Genomic DNA, 22,412 nt, shown 5'->3' with positions numbered 1-22,412 from the left:
CTTCCCAACCCTCCAACACACATGCATTACAGTCCATGTCCATATCCATATCCTGGTCTTGAATATAGTACCGTAAGGCAGCAAAGGATCGTTCATACCGCCGTTGGTGGAATAGTGTGATTGAACGCCCATCCGCTTGGAAAAACAAACCCGAAAACCCAGAAGAAGACATCTAGCAGGGCTGAGCTACAGCCTCCCTTGCCGATTTCTGCTAGCTTTCACTTTGCAGTGTCTTTGTTACTGAAACGTGGCGATTTTTGATGTGGAACACATCTTCTGGCGCGCTTCCTGGGTTGGAAATGGGAACGGACGTAATGTCCGTTGTGTCCCCCCCCCCCCAAGGAGCGTGCCAGAAGAGGGAAGGAAACAAAGGGGGGGAGTAGGCCAAGGAAGCGGCCGTGCCTGCAGCCAAGGCAGTGGCTGCGGAGAGGCAGGAGGTGGCTGGAGGAGGAAGCTGCAGTTGCACTGGCTGAGGCCCAGGAGGTGGCCGCACCTCCACAGACTTAGGCAGTGGCTGTGCCTGCACCGCCAGATGCTGAGGGAGCGGAGTGGCTCCAGCAGAGGCCCGAAGCTGGCAGCTATGGTGCAGCTAGCTAGGCCCCCTCCCTCCCAGGTTGCTTAGGGTGTTCACTTACCTGGCCAGGGAGCTTTGCACCCGCCTGCTACCGTGCACAACCTGATTGCGGCAGCCCTCCTCCACTGTCAGCACAGCTTTCACTGCCCTAGCTTCCTGCCCCATGGCTGCCAGCTTTAGACTTTCACTGCCCCTGCCCACTGCCTCAGCATTTGGCAGTGTGGGGCGCGGCCACAGCCCGTGGAGGCTTGAAGCTGGCAACTGCAAAGCAGCCTACTAGGGCGGTGGAGGAGGGTGCGCTAGCAATGGAGGAGGGCTGCCCTGCACAGGTTGCACATGGTAGCAGGTGGGTTCAAGGCTTCCTTGCCAGTTAAGTGCACACCCTAAGCGTCCGGGGGTGGCAACTATTGCTAACAGCCTGCTCCTTCCCTCCAGCCGCAGCTCCGCCTATGTTCCACATCATCTGCGACAATCGAAATTTATTTTCTCTTCCCAACTGCTGAACAAAGCAGTCATTCTGTTCTGTTTTACCGCCTTCTTCTGCTGTGTCCGTCTATACTAAGGATGCCAGCTTCCAGGTGAGACCTGGCGTACAGCTGATCCACAGGCATCTAATTCCGCTGAAGAGAACGGATGCTCTGGAGGACCCTGTTCTCCTCATGCCCCACCCCCAAATCTGCAGGAGTTGCCCAATCTGGATGTGGCAGCGCTACCTCCCAAACCCTTTCTGATGACCGGGGGTCCCCTGGCCACCCTCATATACCCAGCCTTATGCCACACATCTCTTCCAAGCATTGTGTCAGGGGTGTCGGGTGTCATTCGGCTTAGCTGTAGCCCTTTTGCCGTGCCGTCGCCAGGTTTAAAGCTTCAGCTGCCCCCCCCCCCCGGTTGCCAGATCGTGCCCAAATCCAGGGGAATGTTGAAACTGTTGCTTCTGGGTGTCCTCATGAAGTCTGCTACAGGGAATGCAAATACTCCGAAGGATTCTGTGTCATGGGACAAAGAGCAGGTTCCTGGGAACAAAGCCAGGAGAGATGAGCTTTGTTTGCTGTGTGCACTCAGCTCTTTCTTTTCAGGCCGGGGTGGTGTGTGCTGGGAGCATAACTGTAGCAGAGAAGCTGCTTCTAAATGGGATTGTGGGTGGGGCAGGCAGGTGTGTTTTGCTGGCTTGGTGTAGTGGTTAGGAGAGCCAGCTTGGTGCAGTGGTTTTCTAATCTGGCAAGATGGGGTTGATTCCCTGCTCCTCTTCCACGTGCAGCCAGCTGGGTGACCTTGAGCTCCCCACAGCACTGATAAATCTGTTCTGGCTGAGCAGTGATATCAGGGCTCTCTCAGCCTCACCCACCCCACAGGGTGTCTGTTGTGGGGAGAGGAAAGGGAAGGCGAATGTAAGCCGCTTTGAGACTCCTTCGGGTAGAGAAAAGCGGCATATAAGAACCAACTCTTCTCCTTCTCCTCCTCCTCCTCCTCCGGGCAGCATCGTGCAGTGGTTATTATCAGAGTAGGACGTGGGAGAACCAGGTTTGAATCCCTAGCTTGACCATGAAAGATTACTGGTAATCTTGGCCCAGTCATGCATGCTCAGCCTGACCTACCTCACAGGGTTGTAGTGAGCATAAAATAAAGGAGAAGAGACCGATGCAAACTGCTTGGGGCCCCATTGGGGAGAGAGGTGGGGTCCGAATGAATTAAACAAATAAATTAAAAAGTATTAACGCAGGGGTTGGATGTTTTGTTATGCCAATAAAGTTGTTTTGAATCTAGGGTGGGGCAGAAGCCATTGAAACTATTTAAAATAGCTTCCAATTTAGACCACTGTCTTTGGGTTACAGTGTGCGGATGGAACGATTTCACTGCAGGGTCTTTGATTTACATACACGAGGGATTTGAAAATCCATTTGCATCGCAAAACGGGCATGGAAGTTCCTACAGTAAACCTTTGGGTTTGATCTCTGTTCGACTTTTTGTGCTGTTTTGCAGTTGGGATTAATTTTGTGGACAAAGACGATAAGGTTGCTGTGATTTATTAGCGGGGGGAGTCTTTGGGACTCCATATGTCCATCTTTGAGCATCCAGCCTTTAGCCTTTATTCATGGATGGCAATTGGCATGGAACATCTTGGGAGACAAAGTCTGTAGGAAGATGCCCACAGGATCGCCTGTTGATTGGATGTCTCATCCTACGTGTGGCTTTTTTTTTTTTTTATCACAGACAGGATTAGGGCTGTTAATAATTGCAAGCCAGCCTTAACAGGGCAATAGAACCCCCATGTTCATGAATAGAATATCAGGGTGTACCAGATGGGGAGAGGTGTGTCTTTTCATACCCAGCTTGAGAGCTTCCTGGAGACATCTGATGAGCCTCTGTCAGAGCCCAGATGCTGGACTTGATGCCGCATGCAATCCTGAGGGGTGTGTCTCTTCCAACACAAATCTGTTGTTGACATCTGCAAATTCCTCTGAAAGGCTGCAGGAGTGCCGGAAAAAAGGAATCCGTGTATGCAGCTGTCTTGTGCTTTTACACAATCAGGGCTGAATCTGCACAGAGCTTTCATTCCAATCCCAGGTTGATTCAGCCCTGCTGTCTAGACTGAATGCAATTTCCATTTTGATTTTGGGCAATTTAAATTTTCCCTCTGCAACATGCAGGATTGATCCAGAGTGACCCTGCTTTCCCCCGCAATATCCTGGAATGGATATAACCCTTGATACTTGAAAAATGGGCTTGAGTAAAGGAGCAGCTCTCTGCTTGTCCTGAACTAACTTGCTGCCAAGCCTCCCACGCTGTAGAAAAGTCCTGATTGGCCAGGGCGTCAGTTCAAAGGCTTCCTCGTTCCCATGTTGTAAGCTTCCCTTAAAGGGGAAGCCCTAACTTCTTTTAGCAGATGCTCCAGAAGCCCTGACTTGTCCTGGCAGAGATTTTCCTCATGGATTTATTCCCCCTCCTCTCCTGTCGCCAATCTTCTCCCCCCCCTTCAAGAAAAGAAAGAAAGAGGCTCCTGCTTCGCTTGACTCCCCCCCCCCACCTCTGAGCTTCCCTAATCATGTGCAGAACATGTTTCTGTTTCAATGGGGGGGGGGGGGAGAGAAGACCTGAATTCAAATCTATCTCAGTTCAGCAGGATACGCAATGGAATAAACAAAGTGCAGAATCAGCCCGATTTAATGTCTGCCTAGGACCTGCGTTCAAATCCCCAGCCCAATCACAAAGCTAACTGGGCAACCTTGAGCCCTAGCCTCTTACTCCACCACACCTTGCAAGGTTCATTATGCGGATTAAATAGGGGAAAGGAATACCATGTTTGCTACTTCTGGCTTCTTAGAAGAAGAGGCAGAATAAAAAATGTGCTAGAATAGGTGCTTCCTAGTTGTTTCTCATCAAATCTAGGAAGCTAAGCAGGGCCGGTCCTGGTGACTTTGGATGGGAGACCACCCAGGAATACCACGATCATTGTGCAGAGGCAGGCAATAATGAACGACCTCTGGCCCTCTCTTGCCTTGAAAACCCTGGGGCTCATAAGCCATGGTCATCTGGAGGGCCGCAGTTTGACTACCCCTTCTGTAGGGGCACCACAAGTCGGCTGTGACTCAGTGGCCTTTTACACGCCTTTCACACACAGTTGTTTGCGTTGCCGCTGCAAGTTGAGTGGCCGGGGAAGCTGGCTGATTCCTCGCCTTCTCTGCCTTGTTTTCTCTTCTTGGATTCTGCCCCCAGACCCTTGAGCCTTGGGAGCTTGCGACACCGTGCGAATGCGAATGTGCTTGGCTATGCCAGGATTGATTGTTCTGCAAAAGCGTTGGCTGTTTATGTGGCAAAGCCTGGGAGAGGAAGGATGCTTGTAAACTTTCTCTGTAGGCGAGGTCCTGTGCCTGGCTTGAGAGTGCGTCCCTGTGGGGCAGAGGGCAGGAATGCTGCCTCCTTATCTCTGAGTCTGTTCTGTTTCTGCAAGGCGAAGGCCTGTGTTTATCTTACTTGGGGCAAGTTCACACATAGCACAGTAATCCCCTGTTAACGGAGACATTTCTGCTGTCGATCTGAGCCTTCATCTCACTTTGTGTTGCTTGAAACGTGATGTTTTCCCTTGTCTTTGCAAGTGCATTGAGGTATAGACTCAAGAAACAGAGTTCATGTGTGAATCAGCCCTACAAAGATTGTACTGGGACAATGCATCATTAGGTCAGGAAGGAGAGCTGGTTTGAGGGACGGGCTCTGTTTAGAGATGTAATGCAAAACTACAGTTAGTAAGATTGCCAGAATATGGGTCACTCTACTAGCTATGGTTGGGGTGAGCCATCAGCCTAAGATCTGGAACCAGGGCTTGAAGGTGACTGATTAACCACCATTCATGGGCAACATGATCTCATCCTGTTTGTTCTGTATTGGTGCCACCTTTCTGGCTAAGGAGATGACTGGGCCAAGCAAGGTGATGATGCCAGCCTTGGTCATGACAATCCAGGTTTGGGGGAGATTATCAGTCCTGCATTCACAGGTGAGCCCAATTTAAAAGGAGACATTTTGTTTGCATTATGTCTCGACTGAGCCACTGTGCAGCAAGGGAGGAGTCCAAGAGCCATTCTGGAACAAGGGCCGGGACTCTCCGAATGTTAGTCGGTTCACTGCAGAAGCTTGATTCTGCCTTGCAAGTGTTCAGGGTACAAGCCAAGGTTGGGCTTCAGGTTTCTCTGACTCAGGCAACAATTAAGACTTAATCTAAATGTGATAAGTGGTCCAAGTAGAGATCGAGTATATCTCTTTTGTATATGTGTGTGAGTGTGAGAGGGGGGGATTTGGGTGTATTTGTGTATGTGCTTCTGTTTTTCCCCCAAGGTACTTCCCCAGGGTGCTATTCCACAGACTTCTTCATACTGTGCGTTTTGAGCATCTAATGCCTTGGTTTAAAAAACATTTCATTCATTCCAAAAGGGAAGAACAACTTGTTTTGGAATGACTGGAGTGTGTCAGATGGGGGATGTAGAACAACAGCGGGTAGTTAATTGGTACATTGTAGACACATACAGCATATTTTCAAGGGCATAGCTATTGTTCGACTGTAAATTTAGGCAACAGTTTTAGGTTCTACAACTGGCTTAAGTTTTTCAGTGTGCTGTGTAGTAGTCCTGCCTTGTATATTGTACCTGTGTGAGGCTATTTCTTTTCTGTACAAAATTTGTGTTCTGTTTTCAGCTGTTTACTGTTGTCTTACTTCTCAGTGGGCAAAAGAAGGAAATACGGTAGCCTCGCCATTCATAGCTCTCTCTTTTAGCATTAAAGTTATATTCGCAGCTTTGATTGGAGAAGACAAAAGCGTGTAAATTATGTAAATATGCCAATTAATATATATGGATTAAATTATAAATGGTGCATTTTATATTAATGCAGCAAAATAAATGTAGGCTTGGCAGGAAAAAAGTGTTGCATATATTTCAGCCCCGCCACTCCCTGGCCACTTTTTTTGCTTCTCCATATGGCGTCATTACTCCGTATTGCTTCTCTTGAAAATTGACATCTCTAGACACATAGTTTTGCTGCATCAGTAGCAGTGGTCCCTCAAGGAACATCTTCATAGTTCTGCGTGAAAGCTCATTGGCTTGTTGTCGATGGCAAGCCTTGGAGTGCTTCTTTGAAAGCATCTCGCACTGCATTCAGTGGGACTTCTGCATAAGTGTGTCTAGGAGCAGGTGAGGCCTGGAGTTCTCAAGAAATTCCAGATCTCCAGAAAATGGCTGCATTTTAAGGTGGACAACATGGCAGTATGCCCCACTGAGGTCCTTCTACTCTATAAACCCAACATTCCTAGGCAGTACTCTCAAACCTCCAGGTATTTCAAACTGAGAGTTGGCAACCTTATGTAAAAGGTGGGTGTGTGGCTACGGAGGAGGAGCTGTGTTTCCCCCCCTGTGGGCTGCAAGAAGTTCCATCCATGAGGCCTCCAAATGAACAGCTGTGCCATGTAGCTTCCACTTCCACACAGATCAAACTCTGGAGATAGCTGGGATCTCCAGGGGCTGCATGTGTAAAAGGTCCTTCACTTTTTGCATGCAGTAATTTTTATTAACCTGCCACCTGTTAAATACACACACACACACACGTATGTTAATGTACACGTTAATGTGGTGTAGTAAAGTACCTTTTAAAATCGACATTGTAGCTAATGAGGAGCAGTACAATACCCCCAAGTGCTTTCTTCTTCTTTCCTGAACCTGCTAAATGAAGGAGAACAAAAGTAGAAGATGGAAATATATCAACCCTCCTTCCTTCCCCCTCTAGAAGGAGGGTTGGGTAGAGTAATATTCTGCCATGTTCTCTTTTCTATTGTGATTTTATGTCTTGGGTTTCTGTGTCCTTTTGATGAGGGTTTGAATGGGTTTTTATCAGACATCTGTAACCCTCCATGAGCCGACTCTGTGAGTGGCAGGGAATAAATTTAATAATAATAATAATAAAGGGAAAGGGTGGACAGAGCGGGAAAGACATGGCAGGAGTGCAAACCTGGCTGTGCTGGTCCTCACCTCATCTCTCATCTGTTGGCCCCGAGTCAATATTGACTCTCCAGAGGTGACCAGTTGAGTGACAGAAGCAGCCTGGTGCAGCAGGAGGTTGTTCCACAAGGCGGCAGAGACCCCAGTCCAGGAGACCATCAAGGGCAGACCTTGCATGCTGAGTTCATCCCCTCTCCTGTCTAGCCACGAAATGCCTGCCCCCAGGGCAGCCGTCCAAATTTAGTAATTTTCTCTCTTTTTGTGTGTGTTTTCTTCTCATTCTGTAGGCAAATCCTCCGAGGTCTCAGAGCTTTTGCCAGGCTTTCAGATAGGGGATATGGCAGGTACTGGCTTTGCATCTGTGTTCTTTTCTTTCCTGTGGAGCGGGAGGGGATTACAGCCGTTCTTTTGCCGTTTCCTCTCCTTGGGGCCAAGGGGGTGGTCTGGGACCACTGGATTCAGTCGCACTGCTGAAGTTAAGCAAGTTAAGAGCTGGCTACAACCAGGCCTTTCCTTTTTAGAAGCAGGGCTCGGGTGTCATAAGTAAAATATTAAATATATATTGTTTTTTGCCTTGAGTAACACAGAGCGACATGGGTTTGGAAAAGGTTTCAAAGTGCCTATCCTCTTTACCTTTCATCTCTTTTCTCCCCTGGCGAGCTTCTACTTTGCTACTGTAAATACTTTCTGAAGTGCCTCTATTTTTATCCCACTAGTACAGTGGTTCTCAAACTTCCTAATGCCTGCAACCCTTTAATACAGTTCCTCATGTTGTGGTGACTCCCAACCATAAAATTATGCAAGGGTTCTTTCACAGACATTAAACCGAAACTGACCATGGTGTGAAGATCCATTGTTCATGATTGTATATGAATTGTTTTTCCCCCGGGGTTTCTCAGTTCAATTCTGCCTCTTGTCCCACTATGCCCATCTTGCTCTTTTCCGCTGCTCCAGACAGACGAATGCTCTATCTCAGGGGTAATCGAACTGCGGCCCTCCAGATGTCCTTGGACTACAATTCCCATGAACCCCTGTCAGCGAATGTTGGCAGGGGCTCATGGGAATTGTAGTCCATGGACATCTGGAGGGCCACAGTTTGACTACCCCTGCTCTATCTCGATCGATCCCGCAAGACTGTTGTGTGGATGGCGCCCCCCCCCCCCCGGCCAAGCTGCTTACTCTGCCAAAGGGGGTCCTCTCCCAAAGGGGGTCCTGACCCCCCCCCCCAGGTTGAGAACCACTGCATTAGTAATATGTAAGGAAGCGCCTTTTCCAGGTCCCCATGGTACCAATGTACACTTAAACAGCAGAATTCAGAGTCTGTGGCCTTAGAGAACACAACAACTGCTGCGCTACACACGTCAATGTGTTTTCTTGTGGGGCACTTGAAAACATCAAATGTGAATGCAGCCGGCATCCACAGATGCACTTGTCACAGAGTTGGGATGCTTTTCCAAGTGAATAATATGTGGGGAATGTTGATTTTTTTTCTTTGCCAGTATGGGAAACTGCATGAAGATAAGTCAAGATGGGCAGCTGTGTAGAAAAGAGCAAGAGTCCAGTAGCTCCTTAAAGACAAAATTTGTGGCAGTATATGAGCTTTCATGAATCCCTGCTCAGAACTGAAGAAGTGGGCAGTGATGCACAGAAGCTCATCTCCTGCCACAAACTTTGTTACTCTTTAAGGCCCTACTGGACTCCTGCCCTTTTTCTCATGGGAAACTACAGTTTATGTCTCTTCTGAGACCAGCGATAGTAACCCTTGAAGGCCTTGCCCTTGCACTAGTGCAACATGGGTCGGAGATGTCTTTCTGACTATGCGTTGGGATGAGATGAAAAGGTCCCCAGCAGCTTCCCATTGTCAGCTTAAGAGGTGGTTTGCAGCCTGGGGGTGGGGTGGGGGTGTTGATTCCCCCCTCCCCACTGTGCAGACAAGAGCTCTTCCATCTCAAAGCTGATCTCCCTGTTCTTCCGACAAACTAATGAGGATGATGAGGTGGGCCATACTCTAAACAGTTTGTCTTAACAGTGCAGAACATGGAATATATGGGTCAGAAGTGGGGCGTTTGGGGGCTGGCGGAAGCCGCTGTATAGTCAACTGAGCGAAGAGGCCCGTTCAAAGCCTCTGCCAATGCCAGGACCTTTCCAGGCCAGCCTCAAGGGTTGCATTGGCGTATCATGAGTTAATTGTGTTGGCCTTATCCTGCATTTGAGGAATGGGGTAGGCATTCTCTGTAGGACAAGAAATCAGAACCAAAAGCTGGTTCTCGGAACTCCAACTTCTGCACAAACGCTAGTATCCTGTATACACTCCCACAAGTGTAGACACATAGACTTTGACTATTTTGTAATAGTAAAAAGTATTGCTACTCATAATGGTGGCCTGCAGAGAAGGTGACATGGCAGCCAGTATACTCCATTGAGCATGGAGGATCTTCTTCCACCTGCCACCTTCTCTGGCCTCTGTGTCTGCCCTAGAGCAGGGGAGTCAACCTGGCAGGGACTCATGGGAATTGTAGTCCATGAACATCTGGAGGACCACAGGTTGACTACCCCTGTCCTAGAGCATGGGGTAGCCAAACTGTGGCTCTCCAGATGTCCTGGCAGGGGCTCCTAGTAATTTTCATCCGTGGACATCTGGAGAGCCACAGTTTGGCCACCCCTGCCCTAGAAGGCCACAGACAACCTCCAGAGGCCATGGCATTCCCCTGATTTCCCTTCTAGCCCCTTTTGCTCTTTGGACTGGATCACCCTGCTTTGTATGGGACAAGAGCTGCCTTGGATTTAAACAGGCCGCTCTGCTGTTGTGTTCAGCTTGACCCCTGAACATAGAGCAGATACATGAGCTCTGTGCTGTGGATTCCAGATTGCCTGGCAGAGGCTTGGGTAGACTGCAGCATAGAGATGCCAGAACCTTTCCACAGCTGGCTTTGTGCCATGTTTGTGCGTGGCAATGCCAAGGGGCTACAAGAGGGAAATAAATGGGGGAAGAAGGCTTGGGAGTCAAGAAACTTGTGTAACAGGATGAGCTAGCAAGGGGCTACCCCAGACCAGCACAGAAGGCTACCACTGTTTAAAATTGAAAGAAAGATGATGTCTAAAGTAGATCTAGGGGTTTAGGGTTCCTGTGGTCCATCTAGTCTAGCATCTTGTCTTACACAGTGGTCGGCCAGTTCCTCCAGAGGACCAACCACAGGGCACGGTGGCTGAGGCCTTCCCTTGATGTGGATACCTGGCTCCGGGATTCAGAGGATTAGTGCCTCTGAATGTGGAAGCTCTCCTCAGTCACCATGGCTTGAAGCCATTGTTAGACTTCTCCATGAAACACCAGCACGGCATAATGCTTAAAGAATGGCAGAATGTAATCTGGAGACCCAGGTTCAATTCCACAGTCCTCCCATGTGCTGCCAGCTGGGTGACCTAGTCACTGTTCTTTCACGGGCTGTTCTTGCAGAGCAGTTCTCTCAGCTCCACCTAGCTCAGAACGTGTCTGTTGTGGGAAGAGGAAGGGAAAAGTGTTTGTAAGCCACTTTGGGATTCCTTCAGGTAGTGAAAAGCGGGGTATAACCGCCCCTGCTTTTCATCTTCTTTGAAAGTTGTTTACTCCCGTGGCCATCACCACATCCTCTGGCAGCACATTCCCCATTTTAATCACTCTCTGCGCAAAGTTGTATTTCCTTTTATCCATCGTGAACCTACTGCCCATCAATTTAATTGGATGCCCTTGAGTTCTAGTATTTTGGGAGAAAAAAAAATGTCGGTCCACTCCCCTATGCATAATTTTATAGGCATTTATCATGCCCCCCCCCCCCCCCAGTCATCTTCTTTGACAGGCGAAAGCTTTGCTGTCGTCTTGGAGGGGCTGCCCCCCTGGGCTCAGGCCACCGCCCAGAGGTTCCCCAGAGTTGGCTGTGTCTCAGAAGGACTGCTTTTCTCTCCCTCCCTCCCTTCCCCTCTCTCTCTCACGTTGCCTGCCCTCCCTCTCCTTCCAGACTGGGTCTTTGTCATAGTGGTGGTGCTGGGGTTCTTTCTGCTCATCCTGCTCTTGGGGATCTGCTGGTGCCAGTGCTGCCCCCACACCTGCTGCTGCTACGTCCGGTGCCCCTGCTGCCCGAAGAAGTGCTGCTGCCCCGAAGCTCGTAAGTCTCGCTCCCCTCCCTTACCCCCTCGCCCCAGAATTCTCAGACCTCCCTCCCCTCGCCCTTTGGCTATGGATGCTGCCCGTAGAGTTGCTTCCATCCCACAAAGTCTTCCCCTAGCAAGCGGCAAGGTCATAGAATCATAGAGTTGGAAGGGACCTCTTTGGTCATCTAGTCCAGGGGTAGTCAACCTGTGGTCCTCCAGATGTCCATGGACTACAATTCCCAGGAATTTCCTCATGGGAATTGTAGTCCATGGACATCTGGAGGACCACAGGTTGACTACCCCTGATCTAGTCCAATCCCCTACACCATGCAGGACTCTCCCAACCCTGTCGCTCATCCACTGTGACTCTATGATTCTAGGTCATGGCATACTGCCTGATCCTTACTCTGTCGAGTGTGGTATGGTCTATTCTGGGTGTGTCCCCAGCATGGTGCCCATGGCTCTGTGGCACCCACCAAGACCTTTCCTGGTGCCCAGCAAGGGTTCTTAGGTAATGGGTGGGGCCACATGGGGCTTTAGCTTCTGATTGGCCATTGGAGATTTGATTGCTTGCCCAGATTTTTAAAAAATCTTTGGAAGCAGCAGCTGCTGCCATATCAAAAAGATCTTCACTGTGTGATGGAGAGTGAGCTGGGACAGGCATTGTATGGCAGGCTGCACCTCCTGGTGGCAGCCCTTTTGCAGCTCCACTCACCCATGCTGTCAGAGTCCCAAAGATGCCTGTGGGATGGAAAAGGTTAGGGAATCCCTGGCCTGTTTGACTGGCAGCAGAATCTCAGGCTGAAGCCTTTCCCGGCTCTGCTCCATGAAGTCCTTTAAGTGGGTCAGACCCGGGACCTTCTGCATAGGAAGCTGAGCCACAGCTCCTAAACCCTGCCACTGGGAGACCAGGAGCTGCTGCTGATGCTCAGCCAATCCCTAACTCTGCTTCCCCCCTTCAGTTTATGTTGCAGGGAAAGCTGCGACGTCCGGGGTCCCCAGCGTTTACGCTCCCAGCGTGTACGACCCCAGCGGCCATCTGAAGGCAGGCCCTCCAGGCACTGTGATTTCCATGGGCCCCGTAGCCCCAATGTACAATGGCTATGGAGTGGATTACGACAGGGCTAGCTCAGGTGAGTGCCTGTTCCTTTGCTGGGTTCCTCCTGCCCCAGAACTTCGTCCCAGCTGGCTTCAACAGGAAGTAAGCCAAAGATCCCACCCTCCCCAGCCCCTTACAGCAGGGGTAGTCAACCTGTGGTCCTCCAGATGTCCATGGACTACAGTTCCCATGAGCCCCTGCTAGCGGATTCTGCCAGCCTGGCCAGTAATGCTTCTGTGCATCTGAAGGGGGTTCTAGTCTGTAAAACGTTTTGTACTGCAATAAATCTAGGCATGTTCATTGGTGGCACTCATATGCCGCTTGTCAAATCAATACTGAAATGCAATAAAAGGACAAAAAAAATGGATGCTGGTCTGGTATAGTCCTATTGACATAGGCCAAGGATTACCAGCCTGTATTGGTGAAGTGAAGCTGGGGGCATAGTCAGACAGTCCCTCAGATATGCCAGGCCCAGACTACAAATGGTCTTAAAGGCCAATTCCAAAATCTTGAACCTGATCTGGAATTCAATTGAGAGCCAGTGCAATTGTCTGAGAACAGGCCAGATATAGGCCCTACAAGGTGTCCTTGGGTGGATCTCTGCTGCTGCATTCTGGACCAGTTGCAATTTCCAGGTTGTGGTCAAGGGCAGGCCCACATAGAGCGAATTACAGTAATCTAACCTGGAGGTGACCATCGCATGGAACGCTGTGGCCAGGTAGAACATGAGTAGCTTCGCTTGGTGGAGGTGGTAGAATGCCAGCTGAGATATTCTGGTGATCCAAGTCTCCATAGATAGGGAGGCATCAAAGGTCATGCCCAGATTCCTAGCAGATTGTGCGTTTATAATCCGCACACCGTCTAGGCAGGGCATGCGTGCTTCCTCTCCCAGTCCTCTCCTCCCCAGCCACAGGACCTCCATCTTGGAGGGGTTTTTAGGCGACTCTGCTTAACCCAGATCGTTACCGTCTCACCTTTGCGTTGCAGTGGGTGGAAACAGCTCTCAAGTGCCCCTTCTGCGAGATACGGATAGCGTTGCGAATTCCGGTAAGAAATGTTCTCATTTAAGGTGGATAGTCTGAGTCCTGCATATCATATGCATACATAGAAACAAGTGTAGACTCCTTGTAGCCCAGGGTGGATATTCACACATGAAGCTGCCTTAAATTGGATCGGGTCATTGGTCCCTTAATGTGAGTGCTGTCTGTCCATCCTGGCAAGAGCCCTTCAGGTCTTTCACATCCTATGATGTCTTTTACCTGCTGGGGATTGAACCTGGGGCTTCCTGCGTGCAGAGCAGACAGGCTGCCACAGAGCTACCGCCCCTCTTCAGGCTTAGTTGTACACAAAATTCTGGGTCCATTAGAAAACGGCCTCTCTGCTTTGCTGCTGACCCAGGAATTGGCTGATTAGGAGCCAAGAAGGTTGTGAACCCTTGGCAGTCAATTGGTGGCTCATGCTTCCCCCTGCAGGACAGAGGTGGAAGGCTTTGCTTTGCAGAAAGGACTGGTGGCTTCCTGGGGTGAGGCAGGCCCTCCATCCTCTTGGGCCCCAATTCCAGATTGACCCCCAGTGGTCTGCAGTTGCAATTGGAAGATGGGAATGTTTTTTTCCTTTGCATAAGGATGGGAGAGGCTGTCCTTATTCAGTGAAGGAGGAAGGGGCTTCACTGACTGGGCAGTGGATCTTTTCCTGGAATATGCAATGAAATCACCTTAGATTGCTGAGCATGTGCAGAGTGCATCCTGCCCTGCTACTACAGCCTCTCTCCTCATAATCCAAAATAATCCCAAATCGTAGGAAGATGCCAATGCTTCAGCTGAAGGGGCATTATTTCTCTTATGAAAAATGTCCCGATAATGCAGCTGAATGGATAAACAACACGGTTGCGGGAGCCACAAATCTGGAAGTTTAAATAACCCAAAAACATAAATGTTATTGTGAAACAGCTCGTTTTATTAAAGGAAAGCTTTAATACGGCATTTGCAAATATCAAACCGGGCAAGTCTCAATATGGCAAATGGTATAACAAAGGCAAACAGGCCGTCTGGTGCCAATTATTAATTTAGGGAGGACACAGACCAGCTCTGAAAGGCCTTCTGTCTGGAGGCTCTCAAAGATGGCATCAGGCACGTTGGCAGATTCTAAAATGAAGGGACAATTGACAACATTGGCTGGACCACACCTTAGGTAATTGGGGTAGAAGGAGACATCCTGCACCACTCTACTAAAGAGGCACACCGTGACATTTCCCTTGCACTGGAGGAATGGCTCATTACCAAGCGAGGGACCTGCCCAGTGAGATGGGGGAGGATGCAAACGTGAAACGTGATGGAATAAGAGCAGGTTTTTCATAGAGTGGTTATGCAGCGAATCGGCTGCCTAAGGAGGTGGCGGGGCTGGACAGATACTTGTCCCTGGATGCTTTAGGCTGATCCTGCATTGAGCAGGAGGCCTGTATGGCCCCTGCCAACTCTATGGTTCTAGGAGTACTGTGCCATTCCTTCGGAAGGAGAGAAGCCAGCATCTTTGCACCAGGGGGTTGGTCTGGGGGGGAAAGAGGGGGGCTTAAAATTTCTCATAACTGAGACGGACAAAAGGAAGTTTTTTAGTTCAGCAAAAAAGCAATAGGAAAGGGGGTAGGGCGAGAACATGGGGCTGGCTGAGTTTGTAGCCAAACTCCCAACTTTTAATCAAACTTTAAGAGAACTCTGAGTCAGAGCTGGGATTTGTGAAGTCCCCTCCTTGCCATTTGCAACCTGGAGGATTCCCCCTTTAAATCTGCTGCTGAGTTTGGAAAGAAGGCACGGTGAGTTCTCCTGCCAACTTATCCCCATGCTGAATGGCCCTGTCTGCCTGCTCCCCCCAAACCTTATGGAGTGCAGGTTAAAAAGCTGGTAGGCCAGGTGAGCAGGAGACTTCACCTTGACCTTGTATTATGTATCAGTAGCAGATTTAAAGGCAATGGAGTAAAGATTGCTTGTGCCTTCCCCTCATGCTTTTGTCCTATTCTCTACCATTCCCATGGTGGAGGTACGAGCCCTCTGTCCTAAAGCTCGCACCTAATGTCTCTCCCCAGCTGTGCGCAGTGGCTACCGCATCCAAGCCAACCAGCAAGATGACTCCATGCGGGTGCTGTACTATATGGAGAAGGAGCTGGCTAACTTTGACCCCACCCGGCCTGGCCCGGCTAATGGCAGGATTGAGAAAGGTATTTTGGGCTTCCCCTGTTGAGAGCGCCCTGCAGTAGCAGTCACAAGAAAAGCATGCCTGTCTAATATTCTACCCCAGAGATGCCCAACATGGCACCCGTGAGCACCGCAGCACCTTCCAACACCATTTCTGGCACTGCCACATGCTTTTAAAAATGGGTGGGACCTGGTGGGGCTTTTGCTCAGCAAGACGTCTGATTGACCACTGGGGATTGGGTTGGCTGCCCAGATTTTTTAAAATGTTGCTTTGGCAACCATTTCATTGTTTGCCTGAAAGCATTCTGAAGCAACCAGTTTGCATCTGGTGGTCCCGAAAATCCCCTGGGATTTTCGCCTGGCCTCTACCCGAGCCAGGGCATTTTTTGGCCCTGGCCCCAGCCTGGTGGAATGATCTCCTGGAAGAACTGAGGGCTCTGATGGAGCTGTCAAGGTTACGCAGGGCCTGTAAAACGGAGCTCTTCCACCAGGCATTTGGTGGGGGCGGGGGCGGGGGGGGGAAATGTCTGGAGTGGCCAACTGGAGTCCCGCCCAATGAGATGCGAATCACATCTGGTGCAATGAGCCTGGAGGAGTTAAGCAAAGTAGGTGTTGGAAGATTCTAACCGCTGATTAATCGGGTTGGAGAGTAACCATGTTATTTTTTTGTCATCTGTGGATTTCTGTTTTTGACAATTCTGTTTTAAGGATTGTAATTGAATGTTTTATGGGGTATGTTTTATTATTGTAAGCCGCTCCTGGATGACTTAGTCGAGAGGGGCGGGGTATAAATTAAATTATAAACACATAAATATAAAAAAATCTGGCTCCACCTCCGGCAGCGGCCATTTTTTGACACGCCGTGTCGAAATCCAAGAGGTCACTGCCGGCCCTAAAACATAGCACCCTCCCCCTGTTTTAGCCTTATCGGTGATAGGTGCACTGACCTTTTAAATCTGCCTTCCAGCTTCTGTGATGAGTGAGCTGAGCTCTCTGCACGAGGACGATCGGCGCTACGACCTACGGCAAGGGCTGGGACGGCTGAGAAACCAGGCGATGTCCCCCATCAGCGACCTGGAAGACGAAAGCCTGCGTGGCGGCGAGAACCGGCGGCTGCTGCTCCCTGCTCGCCGGGACCGCTACGACGATTCCCCGCCGCAGAACTACACCCGGCGTGTCCGCGCGCACTCCGTGGACGACCTGGAGTTTGACCGGGATCCCTATCCCGCCCACCCCCAGAGCCGGGGGCGCCGCGGCTCGGACGAATGGCGCCACCACGACTACTCCCCGGATTCCCGCAATGACTATGAGCGCAATGGGGGACGCCGCAGCCGGAGCAGAGACGATCTGCGGGACTTGGAGCCGTCCCGCTACGATGACCGGCTCCTGGAGGAAGCGCTGCGGAGGAAGCAACGGCCCGGCAGCCGCGAGCGCCTGGATCGGATGAGCCCTTCTAGCAGCAGGTCCGGGAACAGGAAGAACCGAGAGGGCAACGGCAACGGCTTCCCTCCGCCTCCACCGCCGCCGTACACCGAGACGGAGTCTGTGTCGTCCCGCGGCAAGAATGACCGCAAACTCCGAAGGGTGAGGGCAGAGAGCGTGGGGGGGGGCACTGGAGGGGTGTGCCCTAGTGATTTATTTTATTTATATTCACAACAGTTAGATCCTGCCTTTCTGCCCTCCCAAGGGCCATCAAAATCAGAGTCCAGTAGCACCTTTAAGACCAACAAAGATTTATTCAAGATGTGAGCTTTCCAGTGCAAGCACTCTTACTCAGAAAGAAAGCTCACTCCTTGAATAAATTTTTGTTGGTCTTTAAGGTCCTAAGGTAAAGGTATCCCCTGTGCAAGCACCGAGTCATGTCTGACCCTTGGGGTGACGCCCTCTAGCGTTTTCATGGCAGACTCAATACAGGGTGGTTTGCCTTTCCCTTCCCCAGTCATTACCGTTGACCCCCCAGCAAGCTGGGTACTCATTTTACCGACCTTGGAAGGATGGAAGGCTGAGTCAACCTTGAGCTGGCTGCTGGGATCGAACTCCCAGCTTCATGGGCAGAGCTTCAGACTGCATGTCTGCTGCCTTACCATTCTGCGCCACAAGAGGCTATTGGACTCTATTTTTGTTGCGCTGCTTCAGACCAACATGGCTACCTACTTGAATCTATCATTACAGAAGGGCCACCAAGACAGTTAACTGTTCATTATTTTTAGTGATGATTTATTAAGTTTGTATACTCTTCCCCATGAACAGGCTCGGGGTGATTCACCGGGAGGGGGTGGGGAGAATAAATCAACAGTAAAACCATCATAAGACCATGAATAGTTACCTCCAACCCACTCCCCTATCCATCTTTATCCATTGTCAGTTTGGTCAGCCATTGGTGTTTCCTTGGAGGGGTGGAAAGAGAGCGATAACATGATGAGAAAAGCCATCGCATTGCAGCCAGCGTTGAGTGATCCTTTGGTTTTGAAGGCAAGCGAGACATGCACAGGTGGTTTGCCATTGCTGGCCTCGATGTAGCAACCCTGAACTTCCTTGGCAGTCTCTCATCTAAGTACTGACCAGGGCTGACCCTGCTTAGCTTTTGAGAACTGACGAGGTCAGGCTAGGCTGGGCCATGAAGATCAGGACAGCATGCATTACTAACTTACATTTTGGTTTCTCTCTACAGAATCACGCTGTCAGCAGAGAGAGCCTGGTGGTTTAAGCTCCTCGCACTTCCACAGCCCGGGCATCCATGGCGGGCCACGTTTTGGCTCTAGCGATAATCTCTGTGGGCATCCATTTCAAGCCGGAGGACTCCGAGACAGGGGTAGATGGTGCCCCTTGCTTCCTGCTTCTCACCGGATGAGTCGACCGTCCCAACGTTCAAGGAAATGACCTCTCTGTGCCTTCCTTTAGCTTCGCCCTGCTCTCGTGCCGAGGTTCTCAAGGAGTTTGGAGATGTCGCTTGCGCTGCACGAGAGTTTTTAAGCCCTAGGTCTAGATTTTATTATTATTTTTTTGACTATCAGGTTTGGTCAAAGGATGCTCGTACAGCAAATAACGTCTCCGATGCAGTCAGACCACAAAACACCAGATGGAAATTGGTATTTTCTCCTTTGTTTTTCCCCCTTAAAGTTCCAAAGAAGTCCTGCTCAGCTGTCACCCACAGCCTGATTTGTAAAACTGCTTTTACATGTATTGTGACAAAGACACGTGTTTTTTTCCCCCCGAGTGTTTAAAAAACCCCAATGAATCCTTCTCCTCCTACCTATAGAATTATCTGCTGGTGCTGTAAATATCCCAATATGATTAGCAGCCAAGCTGTAGGGGTTCCCCCCTCCCCTGATTTATTTGTATTTTTGAGATTACAATTTTATATAAATAAAAATAAAACAAGTAGATTGTATTCTGAACTATCTTTGGGACAGTTGAAGCTGGCGGGTAGGCCTGGATGTTTCTGCAAGTTTTATCTACGGCTGCTGGGTGCAATAGCTGTATGGGATCCTTCAGATTCAGAGGTTGGAGACCCACTGAAGATTCCTTGGCAGAAGAGGAAATAACAGTGGGACAGAATGTGGAACAAGGTCCTTCAGAGGGTGTGTTTGGATACAGCCTCTCCTAATGGTTCTTCTCTGGGCATCCTTGTTGCTTTTATTTCCCTTCTTCCTAAAACTTCTACCATCTGGCTCTTGGCCGAACTGTTGCTCTCCAGATGTTCATGGACTATAATTCCCATGAGCCCCTGCCAGGATGTTGTTGGCAGGGGCCCATAGGAATTGTCATCTATTAACACCTGGAGATCCACAATTTGGCCATCCCTGTAAGCTTTCCCACTTCCTCATTTTTCTCCATGCCCTACCAATTGTTAGCCCTCTGGGTACCTTCCTGGGGCTTGCTGCCTGCGCTGATGGGCAGTTGTCAACAAACTATAGACAGTAGATTATCTTAAGAAGTAATTCTAAGAAAGCTACAGTGCGACTTCAGTAAAAGGAGGTTTTTATGTGCTTTTGGAGTTTTTTTTGGCAAGCAGAATTGCAGGTGGTGTCCAGCATTTGAGAGAGGGAAGAAAAGCTCTGGGCTAATCTGCATCAAGCTGAATCCTCCTTTGAGATCCGGGAAGACGTCTCGGTGGGTGTTTTCCCACCACTTTAACAGGGAGGCAGGACTTAATTTTAACTTCCTGTCCTGCGCCGCGGGAGACTCCCTGCGCCAGTCTTCTTCCTGCCTCTCAGGGAGTGACAGAACCTCTCCAACAAGCAGAGTAGTTGTTTAATGGTTGTGGGAAGAATTGTTAGAATTGTTATCTAGTTGTTAGTTAAATTAGTTATACAGTTGAATAATTTTTTGTTAAAAAGTTAATAGGATTGTTTGTAGTTTAGACTTGTTTAAGTTTCGGTTGTTATTAACAGTAAGTCCTTCTAGGACGTAGTTCTGTGACGGCCGCCATTTTAGGCAAGCAAAATACTAAAATTCCGTAGAATGAGTTGTGAGAGGCTGGTCATCAGACTGGAGCAGGGCTTCTCCCGTGGTGCAGGACAGGATGTTAAAATTAAGTCCTGCCTCCCTGTTAAAGTGGCAGGAAAGCACCCACCAAGATGTCCTGCTGGCCTCAAGGAGAAGGACCATATCACAATAAGGTAACCAATGGTTGCTCTCATGCAAGTCTGCATGCAAATCTCATGCAAATCTTTGTAAAGATGCCAAAGAAGTAGTAAGGATGTACTGTATAATACCGGTTGTTTCGATGACATGACTTCTGCTATAGGAGCTGTAATGTGTGAGGATTTGTGGTGCTGAGGATTATTGATTGCCATCTGTGAAGGTGAGCCAGACTACTGGCCTATCATGGTCAGTAATCTCTCATGGGCAACAGGGCCTCAGCAGGAAGTCTTTCACATCACCTGTTACCTGATCCCTTTTCACTGGAGACTGTGTGTTGAGACCACCTGCATGCCCAGCTCTTTCTCTGCGGCAGAACCGTAGCCTTCACACACACAATCACCATCCCCCGAAGCTTTGTTGTCATGGGAGGTAGAATTATATTTGGGGGGCACTAATGCTGAGAAACATATTCTGCATCTCCTGTGTGCTGAGTCATTCTCTGCCCACAAGCTGCCTGTGCCAAAGCAAGCGTTTACAGATTCCGTATTGAGTGATTAAGGACATATTTGTGCTCTGGTTGCCCGTGAGCTTGCAAATTGACTCAGCATGGGATCGTCTGAAAACTGGATTATCTATTGTTGTAGCTTCTCCGGGAGGGCAGCCATGGGGAGCATGTTGAAGGACTGGCGATGTTCTCCAACTGCCCAGTAGATGGCAGTCATCCCTTATCAACCTCTGGGCTTGCGGGGCGTTGCTCCGCTGTGGCATGCTGGGCGTGCAGTGCTGGAAGCATGCAGTGGTGGAGGCTGGCCACAAGAGGTCTTTGTGCATTCACGTGTCGTGTGGCGTGAGCCAGTGCTGTGAAGGGGAAGGACCCAGCCTGCCTTGCTGGAGGCAATAGAGGACACGGAGGCACTCTCAGGTTGGGGACTGCAGGTGTGTTGGAATGCAAAGCAGGAGCTCAAAATGCTTGTCTGTGCATCGTTAAACTAGCAAACGTTTTAATTAGACCTTCCCTGAAAGATGGAAATGGGGAACAGGGCTTTACCCACTGTGGGAAATCAGGACCATCTCTCCTTAAATAGGGTTGGTTACGCAGGGGGTAGTCAACCTGTGGTCCTCCAGATGTTCATGGACTATAATTCTCATAAGCCCCTGCCAGCAAATGCAGCAGAACTGCTAACCCATCCAGTCCTTGTCTCGTTGGCCCTTCATGTTCCTCATTGGCCCTCCGTGCAAAGCAAAGAATGGTCAGGGATCCTGCTATGTTGCATTTCTCGTGTGTGTGTGTGTGTGGGGGGGTAACCTGTCCCCATTGTAGATCTCAGATATTGAGGAAGAACACTGAGAACAGACCCTGTGAGTATGGTGGCCAGATCTGGGTTGGGAAATAGCTGCAGGTGTTTTGGGACTTGAGGCTGAGGAGGGCAGGGTTTGGGGAGGAAGGGAATCTCAGCAGGACGTAACACTATAGGACCCACCCTCTAGCAGCCATTTTCTCCAGGGGACCCAATCTTGGCCATGTGGAGATCAGCTGTGATAGTGGGGAATCTCCCCGATGTTGGGCAACCCTCTCTGTGAACCTGTGTTGGTGATAATTTATGTCCTCCATTCAATGCCAGATCTTATCTTTGTGCCCTCATGAACAGGAATCGGCTTCGTGGAAGATTCTCCTCTATGCAGGAAGCCCAGAGGGGCCTGGTGGGGCCCTCCCGGAATGAGAACGCATGCCGTCTCTTCCTTCATCCAGAAGGTGGAATTCAAAGCGAGCCTCCCCTGTTAGCATTGGTGAGCATCTATCTGGAGTGGGGACTGGAATGTGCAGACCTGCCCATGTGACCGGGCCTCTCCCCGCTCCAGCAGCTGGGGCATGGAGGCCCTGCCGCTAGCTGCCTTTGCTGATTTGACTCAAAAGTGCTGTCTCTGGAAATGCCGTGCGACACCCTTGCCCATCGCCATTCTTCCGCACAGACACCCCCAAAGCGGCCGGGGGAGGAGGGGCCGGGTTCAGACGGAGTTCTGTGTTCCGATGGTGCAGCGTTTTGCGGCAGCTTGGCCAAGAGGCCTGGGGCGGCTGTGGCGCAGACTAAAAATAACCCAATCGGCTCTCCAGTGGAGCGTGCAAAGGAGACCAGGGGAGATGGGGGGAGGCGGGAAAGAAGGAAGGAGACAGGAGAAAGCAATCAGATGGCAGAGTGTGTGACTGGGATCCCATGGGGGAAGCTCGCCTAGACTGGAGAAATTGGAGCAGAGCTGCCACGTCTGCTTATAGATGTTCTTGGATGATGTCAAGGCAAAGATGTCCTTCACTGATAAACCCCCCAGTTTACCCCCAAAACCCATGTTTTGGAAACCAGCTG

The 22,412-nt window shown here is 50.0% G+C and overlaps 1 protein-coding gene across 2 annotated transcripts in view; it reads left to right on the top strand.

Annotated features, from left to right (window-relative positions):
* Positions 1 to 18,843, top strand: part of LSR (lipolysis stimulated lipoprotein receptor) — a 39,119-nt gene extending 20,276 nt beyond the window's left edge. Inside the window, exons 4-10 of one of the 2 annotated variants that reach the window (XM_077336942.1) lie at positions 7,341 to 7,397; positions 11,046 to 11,192; positions 12,141 to 12,311; positions 13,265 to 13,324; positions 15,357 to 15,488; positions 16,433 to 17,049; positions 18,137 to 18,843. In XM_077336942.1, the coding sequence (XP_077193057.1) occupies positions 7,341 to 7,397; positions 11,046 to 11,192; positions 12,141 to 12,311; positions 13,265 to 13,324; positions 15,357 to 15,488; positions 16,433 to 17,049; positions 18,137 to 18,172 (1,220 nt within the window). In that variant the 3' untranslated portion in view covers positions 18,173 to 18,843. The remainder of the gene's footprint in view (positions 1 to 7,340; positions 7,398 to 11,045; positions 11,193 to 12,140; positions 12,312 to 13,264; positions 13,325 to 15,356; positions 15,489 to 16,432; positions 17,050 to 18,136) is intronic. The other variant, XM_077336941.1, reaches the window with a different exon arrangement.
* The last annotated feature ends 3,569 nt before the right edge of the window (positions 18,844 to 22,412 follow it).

The sequence above is a fragment of the Paroedura picta genome, chromosome 5, assembly GCF_049243985.1.
Source record: "Paroedura picta isolate Pp20150507F chromosome 5, Ppicta_v3.0, whole genome shotgun sequence".
NCBI classification, from domain to species: Eukaryota; Metazoa; Chordata; class Lepidosauria; order Squamata; family Gekkonidae; genus Paroedura; species Paroedura picta.
This window is presented reverse-complemented; position numbering and strand designations above follow the sequence as displayed.